This window comes from Poecilia formosa, unplaced genomic scaffold, assembly GCF_000485575.1.
Source record: "Poecilia formosa unplaced genomic scaffold, Poecilia_formosa-5.1.2 Scaffold71, whole genome shotgun sequence".
Classification (NCBI taxonomy): Eukaryota; Metazoa; Chordata; class Actinopteri; order Cyprinodontiformes; family Poeciliidae; genus Poecilia; species Poecilia formosa.
This window is the reverse complement of record NW_006800010.1, coordinates 301,761-322,708: the sequence shown is the minus strand read 5'-3', so window position 1 is coordinate 322,708 and position 20,948 is coordinate 301,761. Positions and strand designations below refer to the sequence as shown.

The 20,948-nt window shown below is 39.7% G+C and overlaps 1 protein-coding gene across 1 annotated transcript; it reads right to left on the bottom strand.

Moving 5' to 3' along the window:
• Positions 1 to 1,224: 1,224 nt before the first annotated feature.
• slc35g2b (solute carrier family 35 member G2b) lies at positions 1,225 to 5,153 on the bottom strand. The gene is made up of 2 exons (XM_007555562.2): positions 4,793 to 5,153; positions 1,225 to 2,670 (listed from the first exon to the last, which is right to left on the bottom strand). Exon 2 carries the CDS (start codon positions 2,640 to 2,642, stop codon positions 1,392 to 1,394), a length of 1,251 nt encoding a protein of 416 aa, XP_007555624.1. The 5' UTR covers positions 2,643 to 2,670; positions 4,793 to 5,153; the 3' UTR covers positions 1,225 to 1,391.
• Positions 5,154 to 20,948: the final 15,795 nt, after the last annotated feature.

The window sequence follows — 20,948 nt, the reverse complement described above, 5'->3', positions numbered from 1 at the left end:
TTGTCACTGTATTTTAAGGAATCTGTAGTAAATGCATATTTAGAGTTTAGATAGAGCTACCTAAATTAGTCCATATGCCAAAACAAAACAGAGAAATAGCTCTTTAATAACCTGGTGAATTGCAAACTATCTTCAGCTTGGTGTTACTTTGGGATTTGTAGAATAAGATTATTTTGCACTTTTGTTCCGAATGTTATGTAAATATTAAAAAAAAATTATAGAGAATATGCATATATTCATATATGTCATATATGTCAGAGCATATGGATTTTTGAAATGGAAAGTTTGTAAGAACCATCTATTCTTTTGTTAGTTAGGACATTATAGACATGGGATTCTCACAAAAACGCTTAGCAAAATGACCACAGTTTTAAATTATCTCTCTTTACTCAAAAACCAAAAACAGAAAATAGATGACATGTTTTTAGCACACATTGTTCTTGCTTGTTAACTTTACTTTCAAAACAAATTTAGCTCAATAATAGGAGCGATAGTCGTGATTGAGAATATTTTTGAAACAGCTAAATATGTCTTTATGGGGAATGAGGGATAAGCTCTAGCCCTTTGACAGACAGCTGACCAGCAGTGCACAGCAACACTTTGGGTGTGGTGGGCAGTAGTGCTCCGTTCAGCTCACTTTGACACTTCCTTTGGCTTCTCAGTTAGTTTAAAACTTAGAAAAGCTGTGATTGTGAATTGTAGTTGTTTTGAAACCAACTATTTAGACCAGGGGTCACCAACTCCAGTCCTCAAGGGCTACCATCCTGCAACTTTTAGATTCACCTCTGCTCCAATATGTCTGAATTCCCTCACCAGCATTCATTCCTCTCTGCAATAGGCTGGAAACGAGCAGTTTATTTGATCCAGGTGTGTTTGAGCAGAGACGCATCTAAAAGTTACAGGATGGTAGCCCTCGAGTTGGTGACCCCTGGTTTAGACCATGGTACTTTTACACCTGTAAACGTCCTATGCATAAATCATTGTGTTTTAGTTTCTAACAACAAATCAGGTCTTTCAGTGAAGCATTTTCTTTTTGTCTTTTTTTATTCCTTGTTACAATATGAATGGTTCCAGGGCTGACATTTACACAGTTTTGGCAGTGTGACGACAGAAGATTATATCAACACCTTGTGGCGTCGTAATTCACTCGTGCCTCTTTTTGCTGACATTTTAGTCTGTGGCACAATTTGACATTAAAGCATCACTATACGAAAGGGGAAATGGTCACAATATTACAATTGTCTTTTATTTCACATGTAAATATTAAGACTTTAGTTACACAAACTGGCACTCTGTTCACAGCACAACAATACAAAAATCATCAGATGAAGATTCAGACATTCTTTTGATTGCACAACCAAGCGACACTGTAAACGGATAGACTGACAGATTCATTTGATAGGCGAGTCTAGGATTTCTTGGTAATCCTGTCGAATGGCCCTGCTCACTCTGTACAGCTTGACCCCGGTCAAAGTGAACACGCTGACCATGATGACAAGGCCTCCGATCACATCGTACACTGAGGGGATCATCCTCAGCACGATCAGCTGCAAAATCATTGAAACCACGATCTCTAGGTGCTGCACGGTGCTAACTAAGGCTGGATGGAACTTGTTTAGAGCATAGTAGACTCCAAGGAACGCTACCGTGGAGCAGATGCAGATCCCAATTAAATAGCCCCAGGTCTCCCCATCCAGGGGAATAATAGGCTCCTGCATTATGAACATGGTGGAGGCACCCCAGACAGTGCCTGTCCAGCCGAAGGTAAAGAGTGCTGTCCACATGCTGACGCGCTCCTTGATGGCTCGGTAGACAATCATGGAGAGGGCGGCGGTCAAGCCTGCCATAACTGTCATTGTATAGCCAAATGCCTCCTTCCAAAACCCCAGCCTGGACTTCTCCTCATCTGCTACATTCGGCACCATGACCAGACACAGGCCGAACACACTTCCCACCACCGTGACCACGTCGGTGTAGCTCAGCCTCTCATCCAGCAGCAGGAAAGCCAGTATGGCACTGAAGACAGTGGTGGATGCTCGCCACATGATGGTACCATTGCTGGGGGGTACAATGGCAAAGGACGTGTAGGCGCAAGTGATAGAAATGACGTTGCACACACCATAGAAGAAGAGACGGAGCCGGTAACCCTTGGGGCCGAAGGGTGCCTCGTGGTAGTAGAGGACCACCAGGATTGACAACACTTGGATCACAGAGCGGATGAAGAGCAGCTCGAGAGAGGGAACCTTAGAGCGATCTGCCGCCAATCGGGTGATTAGCGCCACACATCCATGAGCTGCTGCTGCCCCAAACAAGGCCATCCAGGTCACTCTGGAGGCCAACACATTAGCTTCGCCAAAGCTGGCCAGCTGACCCTCGACCCCTTTGTCTCTTTGCACACTTGGCTGCTTAGGCTGAGTCTCCATGGTTCCAAAGAAAGTCCTGCTGCCTTTGGCATCAGACACCAGTCTCTTTCCAATGTTTGCCTCTGCAAAAGAACCGAAATCCTCAAAGGAGGGTGCATCGTCGTACCCTTCGTCACCAGGCTGGGGGAAGTGAGTGGCATATTTTACTGTGACTGTGTTTGGGTGAATTTTGACCCGCTTCTTTGATCCAAACTGCAGGGAGGCTGAAGCTGCATCCATGATGTATGAGGTATTTAAATAGTGTTATCTGGAAAACAGTGAAGTAAAAATCATTATTTAAATTCCACAGACACATTTAGACTCTTGCATAAATATTCACATATTCTTTTTCCACATTTTCTCAAATTATAACCGTTAACTTCAGGATTATATTGTGTCAACACTTTGTGGAGCCAACTTTCACTCTAATCACAGCAGGAGGTCTTTGGGGGTATATGTCTACCAGATTTGCAGAAAGTTGTGTCCATTCTTCTTTGAATATTGAGTCAGATTGGGTAGAGCACATGCAAACATATATTTTGAACTCTTGTCAAAGATTCTCATCTGTGATTAGATCCACACTTTCACTGGAGTGGTCTAACCCATGAACATGCTTTGCCATTCCATTGTGAATCTGGCTTTAAGTTTGGGGTTGCTGTCCTCCTGCAAGGTGAACCTTCACCCCTGTCCTGAGTGTTTTCTAGTCTTCATTCTAGGATGGCCCTGTATTTACCTCCATTCATCTTCTTATTAACTCTGACCCCCTTTAAAGTCCATACGTAACATGGACATTCTTTTAGCAAAAACGGTGCCATTATCATATTTTGTTGTAGCCGTGGTGCATTCAGAGGAATGAGCAATGTTAGTTTTCAGAAAAACACAGTATTTCATCTTGGTCAGTACAACCAGATCACATTTTTTCACATTTGCTGTGTCCCCTTACATAGCTTCAGGAAAACTACAAATAGGGCTTTTCTTTTTGCCACTCTTCCATAAAGGACAAATTGGTGGAGTAAGCATTTAATAGTTACCCTGTCAACAGACTTATCAGTTCCCTTCCCAGATGAGTCATCACCTGCTTTGTGTTTCTTTTTCTTTTCTTTTTTCTTTTTTTTTAACTATTGTTAGAATGTAGAAAGTTATCTACATAACTTTCTATCTGAACGGTGGATTTCTGCTACTCCTCCACAGTTACAATTTAGGCTTGTGATTCTGCTATACTCTTAATTTTTTTTATATGATGAATTGAATTGTGTTTCAAGAGATGTTTAAAGCTTTCATCTTTCCCACACTTTCGTCTCTGATCTGTCTGCTGTAATCTTTGGTCTTGATCCTTTTTTGCTCACAACTGCTCTTTCTAAGGTCTTATGAGAACACAATTTATAACAAGGCTACCTCATCCACACTTGAACTCACCAGGTTATAAATCACTAACCTGGTGATTTATATTGGCAAATGTTTACACTGAATTTCTATGTGGTAGCAGAGCAAATAGGGATGAATGCAGACTCAAGTCACATTTTTCCCATTTTTGATTTTGTTTTCATTGAGAATCATGTATCATTTTCCTTCCAAGTCACATCTATGCACTGCTTTGTGTTGGTCTATCACATTAAATCTCAATAAGATAGACATTTGTGCTCATAGAAGCCAAACAGCAAACACTCTGAGGCTGATGCAGTCTGATGGGAAAGAGATTACATAACAAGGAATCCACAGAGGGGGCTGATGCATAAATGTGGGCCATGTATGAGATGAATGGAGAGGCACACCATAATTAAGCTACATCTGAATACGCTGTGTAGAATGGATACAGGAATAGTCGTCTGGAAAATTAGTTTGATTCTTTACTCATCACATTTTGCATCCTGGGGTCAGATGAGTCAGTGATTTATATCTTAAATAACATTTATTTAACATATATTCATATTTTTATTTCCCCGCCCATATTTTGCAGTCAGTCCAGCACTAATTTTAGAATCACATTAAATAAAAACAGCATGAGTCCAAACCACAAGGGGGCAGAAAGATACTTCTGACTGTTTGGTCCTCTTTCATTAAGATTAAAATTAAAATACAAATTGATGAAAAACGGAAGTTGGAGAAATGACAAGATAAAAAGGCGTCTAAATTAAGGCACATATACGAAACGCTGCAATTAGTGTTTTTTTTTTAATTGCCCGTGAATTTAAAGCAGCCAAAATCGTTTCTCCTCACGAATTGCAGGATAAAAATACTAATTAACGAGCACCATATTAATAATGATATCATTTTAAGGGATCGCTAATCCATATCTTTTCTGACAGTCGTTTGCATCAAACTCCCCCCTCGTCCTCCCCCCCCCCCTTTTTTTTTGAGTAAGAACATGTTATTTTTTAAAAACATCTTACCTGGTGTTCTTGAATGAATTCCTAATGATGCTGGATGAAGCAGAGGTCTGTGTCATAAAAGCAGATTTGGTCGGAATTCCTCATCCTTGCACTTGCCCATCTGCAGCTCCCATTCCCCCATGTTCCCTCCCCCTGAAGCGGAGCTTCTCTTCAAGACTACTTGTTTTTTTCTTCTTCCTCTACAAACTGTTTAACCAACTCTGCCTTTGCTTCTGCCGCCGATGAATCTGAAGCTGCTGTTGCTGGTGAGGCGGGTGATGATGATGATGATGATGATGATGATGATGGAGGGGGGAGGAAGCAACGGTCGCTGTCACAGCCAGCGGTTTCTTCTTTTCAGTCTAAATCCCACCCTTCCGCCCCCCCAGCTACATTTGCTCTCATTCGTCCTTCTCCAATAGTAGCAAAATAGGAAGAGGATGTACGTTGGCCGGCCGCCATCATCATCATAATAATAATATAGCCCGAAAAAAAATGCACATTCATTTGCTTCCTTTTTTAAGATGTTTGTTTCAAAAAAAAAAAAAAAAAAAGAAAAGAAAAGGGTGTTCTTGTTACATTTCTGATATGAGTGCAGATCTACTTCCTCTTTAAAACCATTTGTTGTAGGTGAATTTGGATATTCCATTTATGAAGTTATAATCAGATTATTAATCCTCCTGAGAACCCTAACTTGCTGTTCTGTTTTTGTGTGCAACACTCTTTTTTTTTTTTTGCTCCAGTCACTTCACCAAAAATAAAAAATAAAAAGTTGATAATGAATACTTACTGTTTGAAATTCTTGAACTTTTTTTCTACTCTGTCATGTGACAACCACAAACTTTAATGTATCTATTTGAGATTTTATATATTGAGCTATCAGAAAGTAATTACTTGTGAGGTGGAATTAAAATGAAACATAGTTTAAACTTTTTTTTTTTTTTATGTGTGGCTTGAAAAGTGTGGCTTGCATTTTCTGCCCTATTTAACCAAATACCCCTAAACAAATCACATTTACTTAGGGGTAAATCTGTGGCCTCATCTGAAATCAAATTAACGTTTGTGTAAAACTCTAGGCAGCATCTGGAGGAAAACTAGCTCTGCACACCACCCTGAACATGATGACTGATGACTTCCTCACGACTGAAACATGGTGGTGGCAGCATCATGCTGGGATGGGTATTTTCTCTGCAGGCATCAGGGATGCTGGTTAGAGTTTAGATACATATATCTAAGAGCTGAATATGAAAGAACTACATGTTTAATCCCAGAGTTGTGTTTGTATCTAAACTCATTTGAATTTCAGGAGTCCTGAAATTTGCTTCAGGATGGCCCTCATGGGAAGTTAGCTGGTTTGACTTCCCATGAGGGAAGTACCTAACACAACCATTCTGCTTTGGACTAAACAGATACTTTAAAAAAAAAAAAAAAAAAAGGTAAACGCTTGCAGCAATTAAAACAGCAGGACCACAATAAAATAATGTGATAATGTCGTCTCCTCATACAGCAGGTTTATAGAACTTAAATTAGGTTGTGAAGTTTACCCCCCAGGCAATGCACCAAGATTCCCAGCTGGTAATGTAAGACAGTAACGCCACTGGCTCTGAAACATGACAGCGACTTTAATTATCATGGAGGACCACAGAAGGTGATTTGCAACGCTGGAGCAATTAACTCTGTGTCAACATCTGCATAAAGCTCCATGCAATCACAATAAATCTGCCAGTAGGGAATGAGCGTGTAATGTAATTGCTTATTAATGAAGGAAATTGTGGTTGGAAAACACGCGTAATTGTTTTCTGCACATGACAGGTAGCACAGTTACAAACTGCGAAACAGAAACAGTTGAGTGAACCCTTAGAATAATATTTTAAGGTGACATTGTTCATTTAATTTTTTTCTTTCTTTTTTCTTTTGGTTTGTTGTAAAACTGATAGTACACATCACCGACACTGCCAGAGCTTCAAGTTAATAATCCATGTATTATGATTTGGAATGAAAATTTAATTTTATACTCTTCAATTCCTCAATGAAAGCAGCACCGTTTACGTGGGAGGCACTTGCCTTCAGAGGGTAAATGAGAAACCTCCACTTCTATGCTGGATAGTTGGTGTGAGTTTATGCTGATATGCTGTATGGTGTGCATATTGGCCAGACATTTCCATTTTTTATCTAACCTGTCCTAAGAACCTTATTCTATAAATCTTGGTTCATCCAGGCAAACATTAAAAACCCCATGTTTCCCTGTCATTTAACATCCTGTACTTTCTTTTTGACATGACAGCAAATCCTGTTGATAAAATGTTTTCATTCCCACTGTAGATTCCTCTGAACTGAATTAGTGGATCCTCATCCCGATGAAGGGAATACAAATTCATATATTTCTTACAAATAGCCGTCCGTCTGGATATTAATATGTATAAAGCCATAACAGCACAAGCAATTACCCATTCTAGGGCTGTTTGAGTACTTAGTGTTTGAGAAATTTAGAAGAAAAAAAAAAGCATGAAAATGTCCACTGTAAACTCTGCATGGCCTCACAGCTCATTGAACTAATATGAGAACTGGGAAGCAATCATGCCCTGTCTTCTCATTTTATCATCCAGGGATTAGTTCAGACTATTGAGGAGGTGCTCAGCGGTCTAAAATACTGGAGGTATTTTCCAATCTCACAAAACACCCAAATGATTCTGTTGTTTCTAAAAAAAAAAAAAAATATCTGGTGATGTAAGAGTAAGGCTAGATTTATTTATTTATTTTAAGTGCACGTTTAGGTTTACATCTTCTATGTTTGATGGTTCAATCAGACATTGCATAAGGAGAGACAGCTTTAAGCCGAGGTGTTAGTTAAGTTGTACAGTAAATACTAGAAAGCATCATTTCTGATGTTTGATCTATTACACTTGTGTGAGGTGCAATAATTTGAATAAATTTAGATGTTGCACAGGCTGGTTAGATATGATCTGACGAATCAGAACTATTTTTTGAGAATGAAGCCCAAAATAATATTGACCTGCACTAGACTATAGTTAAACTCATGAAAACATAGTGCTTCATGGTGGTGGTGTACATGTAGTTTGAGTGGACTGTGGACTGCATTGTGCTGTGGACTTCTCAGCTAAACACAATGCCAGATCAGATGTAGCTTCTAGAAATCAAAAACTGAGAGAAAACACAAAGTTGAAGCTGACAAACAGGCAACAAATGCAACATTGTACTGTACCAGCATTGCAGTGTTGCAATGTTGTACTAGCATTGTCTTCCACAGATCTCTGTCCAGCAGAGCACCTTTGGCAACATAAAGTCCCCTTCATTGCATGCGGTCAACAAATTTGCAGGAACTGTGTGATGCTATCGTGGGAATATGGACTAAAAAAAATGTCCAAAAACTTGATGAATTTACATTGAAAAGGATTAAGGCAATTCTCAGGGCAAGCAACTATGTGAGAAGTACCTACAGCAGATGTACGGATGGACGGATGTTTTTCAGTGTTGTATTACTCTGTCTATTTCAGTTGAGCTATTTTGCTCCTATTTTTGTGTAGCACACCCCTCTCCTGAGGTTTGCATGATAAACAAGTATGCAAATGCCACTTTGGCATTTTGCAGTCGCACAAATGCTCTTTTCCAGAAAAAGTTGCCTCTACATCTGCTTTGGCTATGAGCTTTTGGAGCAATTAGCACAAACAACACTTCACAGACTGAAAGAGATAAATATAGCAGTGTGACTGTTTTTATGATCCCTGTGATTTAACATCGAAGCAAACAGTGAGACCTTGTCCAGGGCTGAAATTCGAGGCATTTCTGTTCATGCACCCTGGAGCTTATTTCTTTGCTTCCAAATGCTCATGCTAAGAGGACCAGCTTCAGTCACAGTAAACACAGAGGGTAATTCCTTACCTGCAGCAGCAAATGGAATTGTAGATTACTCCTGCAGGCTATTTGGGAAAATGTGAGAGCCTCATAGCGCATTTGTATTGATTACATGTGGGTTTTTATTTGCTTGTCAGTATGCTCCCTCCTAAATGTTACAGATGTGGTACTTATTCATCACCCATTGTAAGCCTCAGCCATCATCAGGTAGTTATACAGTATTTCTGTTGTAACAGCGCAGGAGGAGAAACTCCAATCCCTTTTTGTACTCTGACAGGCTGAGCTAGAAAATTCATAAGGTGAAAGAAGACTCGTCACTGACATGAAGCGAACAAAGAATACTTTTTTCAGCTTTTGGAAGACAGTGAAACAGAGTTGCTTGTGGGTGGTAAATGAACGCATGTGGTTCCTGTTTTGTTAAAGCATGCGGGCGTGGAAACCTGCCAACTTATATATGTTTTTTTTATTTTTTTTTTATTTTTTTTTAACAAGATAACAACCGTTGTCCATTGTGTAGCACAAAAGATTTGCCAAATCACATGATCTAAAGTTAAAATAGTACAGCTTTAGTTTACTACATAATGTTGCTTTCCAGTAAAATGGGTCACCGTTTCCTCTGTCTGAATGTACACCAGGCTAAGGTTCCACCAGCTGTCTATGTCAAAGCCAGACTTTCTTCTGCTTGAAGGTACTGACAGATATCGCTCCGAGAATAGCTCATCCCCGGGAGCTAGTTTTTGGCACTTTTGTTTTTCGTGTACATACTGTGCCCCCCCCAAAAAAAAAAAAATCATACACTGCCTCGTACTTACTTATATGAATACCAAATAGGCCAGGGCAGAGATGTGTTCTAAATGGAGCATTTTAAATTATGAATGAGCTAGGGAAGTTTGAGGCACTCTAGATTTGATGCTCTCTTTCACCCTGTCTAAGAATAAAACAAATGAAAACGGTGTCTTCTGTCTGTCTAAGATGTGGCATACTGAATGATACTAAAGCTTGGGATTTTTAAAAATCTTTTTACCTTATTAGTGGTGTCAGGAGATTTCAATGCAGCATTTCAAGCCACGTCAGAACAAATGTAATGTGCACCCTGCTAGCCCAGGGAATAGAAATCCCTTCTTTCTATCAGGGCTGTCATAATCCTTCATGACACGGACTCAACAAAGTGTCAGAAACATTCCTAGTCCATATTGACATGATGGCTTTACAAAGTTGCAGGTTTGTCAGTTGCACATCCATGGTGAGAATCTCTTGTTCCCACACTCTTAGTGGCGCTTTGATGGATTGAGGTCGCTGACTATGAATGTTGTTGGAGAAGAGTGAGTTCTCTGTCAAGATCAAGAAACTACTTTAAGCAGCAGTTATCAAACCACTGTTAAAAAAAGGAGCAATTTGGGTAAGCTGGAATTGCAAAATTACAGCTTTGGCCAGTGCAAAGCTGGTAGACACGCACCCTAAAAGACTTGCATATTATTCTTCTCTGATATGTATTTGGAGAAAAAAAAGAAGCTAAAAATGTATCTTTTTTCCCTTCCAGTTCTATTTATTTACTCCATTGTGTTGGTCTGTCACATAAATTCACAATACAACTCTTTAGAGGCTGAACAATTTCAAGAAGCTTGAAGACGCCGCACATCCCCAGCAACATGAATCAATGTACACACTCTGACATGACAGCGGATGATAAATGCATAATTTGTGGATCGACTCAGCTACGTTTCGTCTCTTATTTACTTTGAGAGACAAGAGCTGAAACGTTGAACCTTTTCTCCGAGGACCGAAATGACAGCTGCGCCATTAGCTGCTGTGTGTGGGCTGGACAAACCGGAAGCTGTAAAAATATCATAAGAGAGCACTTAAGTGGATGAGACATTTTCGAATTTCATCACGGATGGACGTTCGTCTGTCCAGTCAGGCGCATGGAGTGAGTAATCATCGCAGCATCTGAGCCCAAACGAGAGGTTGTTCGTGTGTTATACAGCGGGGGACAACAGACGCGACAATAAAGCTGCGGTGCAGTGGACCCAGTAAACAGCTTGTGTAGGAGTAAAATTTAGGCATCGAAGATAATAATGGAGCTCCTTTAAATCTGATTAAGCCTTTCTATAATAGAAACTGTAATGAAGTTTCCTCTCAGTCTTGGCAGTCGTTTAATGGAAAGTAATAAGTAACTCAAAATTAGATGAGACACGGCTGTGAGGAAGAGGTCGGAGTCGTTCACTCTTTCAGCACATGATAGAGGGCAAAATAAAAAAAAGAGGTAAAAGTGGTCATTTTGAGAACTTAGTCTAATATATATCTAAAGATGGTACACAGCAAATTTGGAAGTGTTCCATCAACTCCTACAGAGTTAAATTCAACATTTTGAAAGTGTCTATATTGGTCCACTCTGGATGGTGTAGAAATTACACTTTTGAGCACGGTGCATGTGTCAAACATGGTGTAATGCATGTTTGGCACAAGTGCATTACGCCATAGAACTGCCAATTGGTAATTGAAGTAAAGTAGCTTCGATTTCAAAGAAGCCAACATTGAAGTCGATTGGCAAATGAACCATCACCAAAGAGGAAGGCTCTTGTTGTCTCACTGTACCCCAAGAGATGCATAACTGACAAAAAATGTTTGTCTGGTTTTGAACCAGAGACCTTTTGTGTGTAAAGCAAACATGATAACCACTACACTACAGGAACTGAACTTCTCTGCTTTGTTTCAGTTTGACGTTCCAAAGTTGATGATGTGAGATGCAACATGAAAATTTCAACTGAGGCTTGAACTCAGATGCCTGGATTCAGAGGACAGACCATGACACCACAGAACCCTTGTTGACCTTTAGTAAACACTTGTGATGAATAGAATAAATCAGTTTCTGTCTGGTTTCGAACCAGAGACCTTTTGCATGTAAAGCACATGTGATAACCACTACACTACAGAAACTCATGCTCTTTGCAGTGTTCCTGGTAGATGATCCACATTATGTTAGAGACTAACGTCAACAATGGGCATGGAACAATGTCAAATACTTAAACCACAGATCCTCTCAGAGAGCACAGTAACTTGGTGAACAAACTGCCAGACTTATGCTTGTGCCTAATTTCACATTACAGGCCATAAACTAAGCCTGGGACAAACAAATTGTATTGAAGATGTCATTACCAGAGACACATGATTCTACAGAGACTTGGCTAAATGGCTATAAAATAAAATCAATACTTACAAATAAAAAATGGTTAAAAAATAAAATTAACACATTAAAATAAAAAAATATCTCTGAAATACAATCAACACTTGAAAAATAAAAATGGTTCAAAAATAATATCAACACTTCAAAATACAAAATCTCTGGAAAATAAAATATTATGTATGTTGTTTTGAAAAATATTGGAATATAAGCAATTTTATCAAATATTCATGGTGGTAAGATCATGTAAGTTCTTCTTAAATCCATGGAAACTCATCAGTTTGTAAGGTAGGTTAGCTCAGCAGGTTAGAGCACCGTGCTGGTAATGCTGAGGTTGTCGGTTCAAACCCCATATGGGGCAATTCATGTGTAAGGTCTTTCAGACAATCAACACTTCAAAATAAATAAGTGTTCAAAAATAAAATCAATGCTTTACAATAAATAAGGTTTCAAAAATAAAATCAACACTATACAATTAAAAATGGTTCAAAAATAAAATCAACACTTTACAATAAATAAGGTTTCAAAAATAAAATCAACACTTTACATTAAATAAGGTTTCAAAAATAAAATCAACACTATACAATTAAAAATGGTTCAAACATAAAATCAACAGTTCAAAATGTATAATGGTAACTGTTTCTGTCTGTTCAGTCCATAAACTAAGCCTGGGATCAAAAAAAGTATTGAAGATGTCATTAGCAGAGACAAATGGTTCTACAGAGTCCAGAACGCCCAGGAGAGCGGCGCTCTGGAGGAGCTGCAGACGTAACATCTGTCGGTTTCGGAGAAGCGAAACCACGCAAATAAAAATAAATAAATAAATAAATAATCCTGGTAAAAGGGCAGATGGGAACCAGGAGGAAGTGCATTCAGACCCCAGCGGGTGAAGTGATGCTAATTTAAGTGAAGTCGCTTAATTTAATTTATTAAAAGTTATTGGGGCCTCAGTCAGTGGTTTTTGTTACTACGAGAAAAATGTAGATACATTTATCTGCTTAATTTGTGATGGGATCTGGATTCACGGTGAATATTAACTAAACCGCATAAAATGCGACTAAATAGCCGATGTTAATATGATTGTGATTTCACGGATAAAAATAGTACATGACCGATTTTTTAAATGTTGTCGGTCAAGATAACATCTAGCGTGACCTGCCGCCCTGACACCAACTCACACACATCTTCATTCAGTCTTACTTGTAAATCGATTTTTCTTTTCTTGGACGTTTTGATGTTAGCTTGTCGATGTCTCAGTTTTATTCGCTGGGAAAATCAATAAGCAGCTTGAGGTGACTCTGCTGCTCTCTAGTGGCAAGAAGCTGTAATGTTGGCTGGTAACAATCGGAATGCATTGTGAGAGATGTAGTTTGTAGTCAATTCGTGCTCAAACCCTATTTTAAATCAATCATGGGCCTATAAAATGCTGAGGGGGCCACATAAAATGACATGGCGGGCCACATGTGGCCCGCGGGCCTTGAGTTTGACACGTGGTGTAAAGTATATATAACATAGAAATCTGAGTTTTGAAATACTACTAGCAGAGTGTGCTGTGGTGGTGCAGGAGTTAAGCACAACCCACATATGAAGGCTCTAGTTTTCAATGTGGCTGTCGTAGGTTCGCTTCCCGGTCTTCCCCTTCTCTCATTACTCACTTTTTTTTGTCAATTTACTACCAAATAAAAGCCACTAGAGAGCAATTAAAACATTTTTTTTCCAGAAACTATCAATAATCCCCAAATTAATTTTAAAAGACATTAGAAGCCACTTGAATCTACAAAATCACCAGCACCATTTGCAGTATATGATCTACTTTTATTTCAAAACATCAAACAGCACTGACAGCAATATACAACAAAGGTCATTCATTCATGGTACTTTGCACTGAAGGTGAAATGTGCTTTGAAAGTTCATTGGAAGCGGCCATGGATGGTCTTGTGATCACTGATGGTGAAGTGTCTTTGGTGCTGCTCTTGTTTTCACCAACGTGAAGGAGGAAGACTTCCAGCCTGGAAGGAAAAACAGGAAATGTAGCAGAAACATTAGGATAATAAATAAATATTTTAAAAAGTAGTGTGAGCAAAACTGATCAGACTCACCTGTGTGTGTCACCATCATATTCATTCAAATTACTCTGCCCACCCGGTTTGCAAGATAAAGCATAAAAAAATCAGAAATAATTACTAAAGAAATTAATCAGCTTATAGAAAAAATGTCGTCCCAACCTGTCTGAAGAAATGTGTTGGAGTCATCATAACAAGCTTCAGTCACCAACATGACACACTAACAAAGAAAAAAACATTTTGGCAGTTTTTAGATGTGCCACAGGTACAAAACACCAGAGCTAAATAATGTTAACTCAAATGGCCTCCAGATTTTCCTGACAGATAATAAATAGTCATATATACCGTGATATCAAAACAAATAAACGTACGTTAAGCAAACTATGTATATGAATCGATACTCTTGCGTAAACGGAAAAATAATGCCTCCATAAAAAATAGTCAAAAACATGTTCATTTTAACATGGAACTTACCTTGTTATAATAAGTTCCACACAAGACGCCATACCAAACATGTGAAGCAGTAGCGGAACAAGACGGCGTCGGCCGGGAGGCGGGGCTAATGACCGGGCCCAAATAATAAAGCTCATGATAATTTAACTTTACAACATGGACATGTCCACAACAGCGGAGCTAACGAGTTTCATCACCACAGAGAGCGACTGTCATTTTGAAGTCCATCTGACATGAAGTACAACAAACCAAGAGAAGAACAGAAACATCAGGCTAGTTTTGTGTGTCATAAAGTTAAATATAAGAGTGAAAATAAAGCCAGTCATGTAGCACAACATTTTATTCAAAATTGTACACCCACTATGTCACTAAAATCAGTCAGTCTGGTAAGGTTTTTAGCAACCATGAGTCAACAATGGGGCATCCTACCATATAAGATACTGGGGTATCATACACAGTTTTCAACAGGATAGGACTCTCCTTTCCAGTTCTTGTCAGATGTGATAAAAAAAATGGGATCCCTAAAGGCATGTTTGGGCTCCCTCTAGGTCCCCTCTGCTGCAACTCCCACCCTACCTGTAAATCCTTCCCTGATGTGATGTCACAAATATGTTCCAATTGTGGGAGGAACTGTCTGATGTTGAACTGTCGAGTGTTGATTTAGACTGTTGGTGTTAATTTAGAAATTAACACTGGACTGGATTGCTTTTTGTTTAACTCTTTGGAACTCTTTAGTGAGTGTTAGGGAATCTAACACTCACTAACACTCATGCTGTTGAATTAACACTGTATTTTTAACATACAACATTTACACTGGAAATCTAACACTTTTGAATTTGCTGTGTATTTATGGAGCAGGAATGTCAAAGACCTCCATTAGGGGAACTTAATCTGTACTCATCACTAATCTCATCCTCTACTTAACCTTACATTAACAGCGAGGAGGTGTTAACCTTGCATTAGGGTGAGATCAGGCCATGTCCAGTTCTGGTCCTGACTGACCCGCCGTTCCTGTTCCCTTTCTGACTTCTGCCACAGACCGACTTGATGCAGTAGCAGCAGTTGTACGTAATGCTTCTGACACCACACCGGTTGTGAGAAGAACACCACGGGCTGTCAATGCTGAAGAGACTCAGAGCACCAATCACAGTGTTTTATTAGGGCCCTGCAAATGTTGAGGTGTGACGGTGCAAATTGGAAACGCCAACCTGGGATAGGCTAAACGAAAAAGCTAGAAAAAGAAACTCAATCTGATATTTTAAACAACAGATGATGAATCTTTAGTTTTGAAAACAGTAAAGCGTGTTATGTCTCTAGGACATGACTAAATCAGTTTTGCTGCCTTTCACTGTGTTAAGGTTGGTTTCTACTTGAAGAAAAAAAAAGGGATGTGAATGATATGCAGGCACATTTTACAGGAACACTTCACACTGCATGTTGCATCTTGTTCTGTACTTTCTCATAATTAGGAACAGATGTGATATCTAATGTCTGAACACTTTATTAAAAAGGAGAAACATAGTAAAACATGGCTTTTAATATGACTATATCACAGTTCCTCTTTTTGCCAATTATTTGCAAATAAAATGTTCAAAAAAATTAGCCAAAAAATTACATAACTTAAAATGATAATTCTTAAGAAAATCATTCCTGGAGCTTGAAATAGGAAATAGCGATTATGCAAATTATTAATCCCAGACTTACGTTTTTACACAAATTTTGGGATGTCTGTTCTCTCTGTTGTTGTTTCACTCTGATATTAGTGTTAAAGCAGGCTGTTGGTACTGAGAATGAAAATGCAAAATTATTATTTTGCAGTCCCTGTACGTGGATCTTCTGTCTAATTGAAAGTCCGCTGCGGTGCAACAGTCGAGGCCTTGGATGCAACCAGACTCAAACGAAGACAGATTGAAATCAAATTGACTTCAGCTCCTGAGAATAAATGTGTCCTTCGAAGTCAGTTGTGCTCAAAAATAGAAGCTGCTCAGAATCGAGTTATTAATCATCTTCATCATTTACGCCACATTCGTTCTGGCCTGACAGCAACATGAGGGCATAATAGACGCGCTGTGATGACTTCTTTCCCCAAACTGTTGCGTTGGTGCTGAGACATGAGACGGTAATAACAGTGCAGACCAAAGTTAGATTGTTAAAGCAGCATGACACATTATTTGATAGGGGATTAATCACCGTCTGTTGCGAAGCGGTGCTGTCTGCTGGAACAGGGGGAGCAAAGAAGGTCGGATGTGAAGGTGATTTATTACGGTGGCTTGACTGGAAACTTCATGTTAAACATGCTGAATAAAAAAACTGTCCCATTCATCATTGTATGCACTCCTGCTGTTATTACATATTAGCTTTATTAAAACAAAGGAAGAATGAAACATTTTTGGATTGGAAGTAAAAGCTTCCAACACGCAGAGCGACTGTGGCTCTGTAGGTAGTGTAGTCATCTTGTGGTCGGAAGGTTGAAGGTTTGATTCCTCCTGCTACATGTCGATGTGCCCCTGGGCAAGGCACTTAACCCCAAAGTGCCAACCGATCTGCGTATCGGCGTATAAATGTGTGTGTGAATGAGTGAATGTGACTCTGGTGTAAAGTGCTTTGAATGCCCAAATCATTTGAAAAGTTCAGTACATTTACTTGTGAGCAAAAATTTATAGCATGACCAAAGTAAACCATCAAGCAAAAAGTATTCACCCACCTGAACTTTGTTTCAATAAATACACAAACTTTAATGCACTTTATTGTGGATTTATGCAATCGATAGACAGTGAATAGTCGTGAAAACACGTAAAGAGAGACTGAGGTTTGCCAAGGAACACTGGTAACAGGACACAAAACATGATGAAGACTGCAAAAGAGTTGAGCGTTGGGTGGAGGTTCATCTTCCACCCAACTAAAACAACACTAAAACATAAAGTGAGAGCCACAAAAATATATGTCCACAGTATTTTCAATTATACAATAAACCTTAGCTTGTATTTCACGACTGTCAGTGTGTTCATATGTGTTAGTCACAGAACAAATCTTCCCGGGTGACAGGAGATCAATGCAGATGAATTAATAGGCTTAGTTAATTAATCAAGAGCCACTGCTGTTTCAGTCTCTTCTGTCGGGGAGAGAAAACAAGTCATAGCTGTAATATTCTGTTTCTTCCTCACTACTAGCTACAGATGTTTTCTGTCCAGCTGCTCCAATTATACCATCTCCAGATGATCCCTCAGTGTTTTAGTTCAGGACTGTTTGAGTCTAAGTTTAGTTGAAAGGGGCATTTTTTTTTTTTTTTCCAAACAGCACTTGTTGCCTGGTACCACAGGGTATTGATTTAAAAGCCCTGGCCGAGCCTGTTGGTTTTACCTTCACGGACACAGTTGCCATGACATAAAAGCCACCGCTGAGCTTATGTGTATACACTGAAAAGGTGAAGGATCCAGACAATCAGAGCTAAATACAGTCACTTTAGAAAGCAAATGTCACTCCCGCAGGGGATAAACGTGTAAAATCTGCTCTGAGAAGCTGTGATCAGCAGCAGGCTAAACCACAACTTCTGCAGATGCTGAGTCAGATTTCTGAGGCTCTGAGCATAAACGCAATTCAATCACCTGGTTTAGTCATGAAATCAAGGATGTAAATCTAGTTTATTTTTAAAAACTGTAAAAAAAAAAAGTTAATAAAAAAAACCCTCCACAATAGTAAGACTTTTTATAAATCTGCCACAAGAATGTTTCAGTTTGCTATCCTCAGGCATTTCTGACAGCACCTTTTAATGAGGCTAAAAATATAAGTGTCTCAACTCCGTGTGTTTAAATTCCTTCCCTGACTGAACATTTCTCAAGAAATTTCAAAGCTTAATTTTAAAATACATGTGTAACAGACAAGACTTGTTCATTGTATGCCACGTTACTTCTCTTGTATAACCATCGGGCTCCAGGGAGTTTATCGTCATTCCGACGCCTCCGCATCGGGAGCCAGACAAAATTCCTCATCGACCTCGCCGAATACAGGCTACGGCTCCTCTTATTGACCGCCTTGCCTCTCCCGGTGGGCATTAGCCTTTCGCGGGCTCGTTACCAGATGGAGCGAGTCAGCAGTGGTGTACAAAGTAACCCCGTGCGCTGTCTTAGAGTGAACAGATGGAGCAGGAGGAGATGGGTGATCTCATACGGAGCAAGGAAGCAGGAATTACAGAGGGAGGCTTGCTGACTCTGTGTAACTAGGAAACTTGACAATGAAAACTGGAAAAAAAAAATAGACAAACCCGTTTTTCAGAGGCGAAACGCAAAGTTACAATAGAGTGATATGTCAGTCAAAGGATCTTCTTGTGGTATAAAAACTTCCTCAGAGTTCAGATCCAAGTTCAGCTGATAATACATGTCAAAACTTTATAAGTTGATTTGAGCAAATCCTCTCCCTTCAGTCTGAAAGAACCTGAGATACAGACTCTGGATATGCAAGCAGGTGAGGACATTCCCCAAGAGTTGCAACTTCACCTGCATTAAATGAAGCATATGAAGTTGCTGTATTTAATGTAGCTTGGTACCTGCAGTCCCTTCTTTATGTGTTTTCCTGGCGTTATTGGGACCATTGGGATGGCACAATCTGGTTCCAGAATTGTGCCGCTTACACTGGCAGCATGTTGGAGTAGCTCTGTTATATTAGCTCTGATTTGTTCTTTAAAAAAAAAAAAAACTTATGTTAATAATTGTTTAGTTTGGGACATTTTGCTGACTCCAACATCTCTCTGCCCGACTTTAGCCACATGGCCAGACAGAAATGTAAAAAGGAGCAGCAAAAGCAAACGAGGTGGATCAGAAATGCTTGCTAGCAATTCGTGGTGCCATTTGGATATGTTGCTATGGAACATCATCTGTGTTGGACAGAAATGTAGCTGTTAGTATGTTAGATGAACCAGCATAAGCCTTAGTTGGTTAGAACTGGCTGAGCGATTGTAGCAGTATTTGCCATCTGTGAGGAGATTAGATGAATTTATCCGCCAGTCCCCTTAAAAATCATCATGGAGGACTCTTGCACAGCAGGAGACATTTCTTTTGCTCTCACAAAGGCATTTTCAGGAGCTGCTGGAAGAGCTCCCTGCCCTAATTTCTGCAGCTCCTCCTCTTGGTTTCAAGCAGTGTCCTTAGCACATGTTAAAACGAGACAGATCCACACCCCACCAACTGCTCTGCTCTGCAGCTCTCTTCCTCTTGTTCGCACATTCGCTCTTCTCCACGAGGGCCTGGCTCGGAGGACGGCGTTTTATGTGAGTGGAGCAGCTGTCAGCAGAACAGCACAGAGAGCACACACTATTCTGAAGTGTGGAATATGCTATTTCTAGGATTTTTTTTTTTTTTTTGCAAAATACAAAATTGAAGCCCAGGACAAGAACAAGCCCTGCCACAAGTAATTGGGTCATGCTGCTTGATCGTGCTTTCACCCAGACCTCAACATATCCCTCTAAGAATGCCAGCTTTCCTGATTACAATGTAAACATTTGCCCTTTTTCTTGTGCTCAAAGACAAACAATGACAGTGAACAGGATAAGGTAGAGTTGTATATTTGTGACAAAATGTGCCGGTGTGTTCAAGAGAGCATTTGGGACAAATGTGGGAGAGAGTGAGAGGAGAACAGAGAGTCACGACAAAATAAGGTATGAGTCATATGGTGACGTAGCCAGATGGGTCAGGTAGCACCCATGTGGTGTTATCACTGACCCCAGAGGCTGCAGGCAAGCAGCAGACGCGTCCTGGGAATTCAGCACCAAACTGAATGTATAATTTCATCGTCTGCTGAACGTCGGCTAAACCTGCAGAAATTGCTGCAAATCCAAGGGAATTATGAAAAAAATATTTGAATGCTTAGTGTTCGGAAGCGCTTATTAAGGCTTCGGTGTGGCACAGTATCGGTGTTGGCGATGTCAAAACTGCTGCCTTCTGCTTTATGGTCCAGTGTTTTCCAGCTCAAACGTCATTGATTTAGTTTTACGGCCTGGAGCTTTACTGTTTTTCTGCAGCGTCTCTGCTCGCATCGGTCGTCATCGCAGGTTTATGAGGTGTTTTCTGCGAGACTGGTAGTAAACATCACAAAAACCAGACGTCAGAAACACAGATTTAACAACCTCAGGAACAAATAAACACAACATTTAGTCACTTTTAGTACCTGATACAGACTAAAGTAAAGGTGAGCAGGGTTGCTGGTTGCTATATGTAATATTTAGGACTATTTACCATATGGTAAAATGCTGCACTTGAACATTTACATGCTAGAACTTAACATGTAGTGTTAAAATTAGATGTCGATCCATCAATCACTCTTTTTAATATAATTTAATTAAACCTTTTAACGTTTTCATATCACAGCTTTAAGCTTAGATGTGTAGTGGTATAGAAATAGACATAATTTCACACAAATAGTTTCCAGGTGAGAAGTTCCGGTTCTTGAAGTGGGCGTGGTGTATATAAGGGAGCTGCTGCGTTCATTCAGGCATGTGTCTTTGTTCTCCCACTGTGTGGCTTGCGTCTAGTGGACTTTGGCAGCAGAAAGCAACAAATCGCTGGCTGGTGCATGTTGCGCTGATGTTTTGGTGGTAAAACGCCCCTGCGCTGCA

What these genes read in the sequence shown, in the direction of transcription:
- slc35g2b (XM_007555562.2), bottom strand. Translation starts at nt 2,642, where the DNA reads ATGGATGCAGCTTCAGCCTCCCTGCAGTTTGGATCAAAGAAGCGGGTC.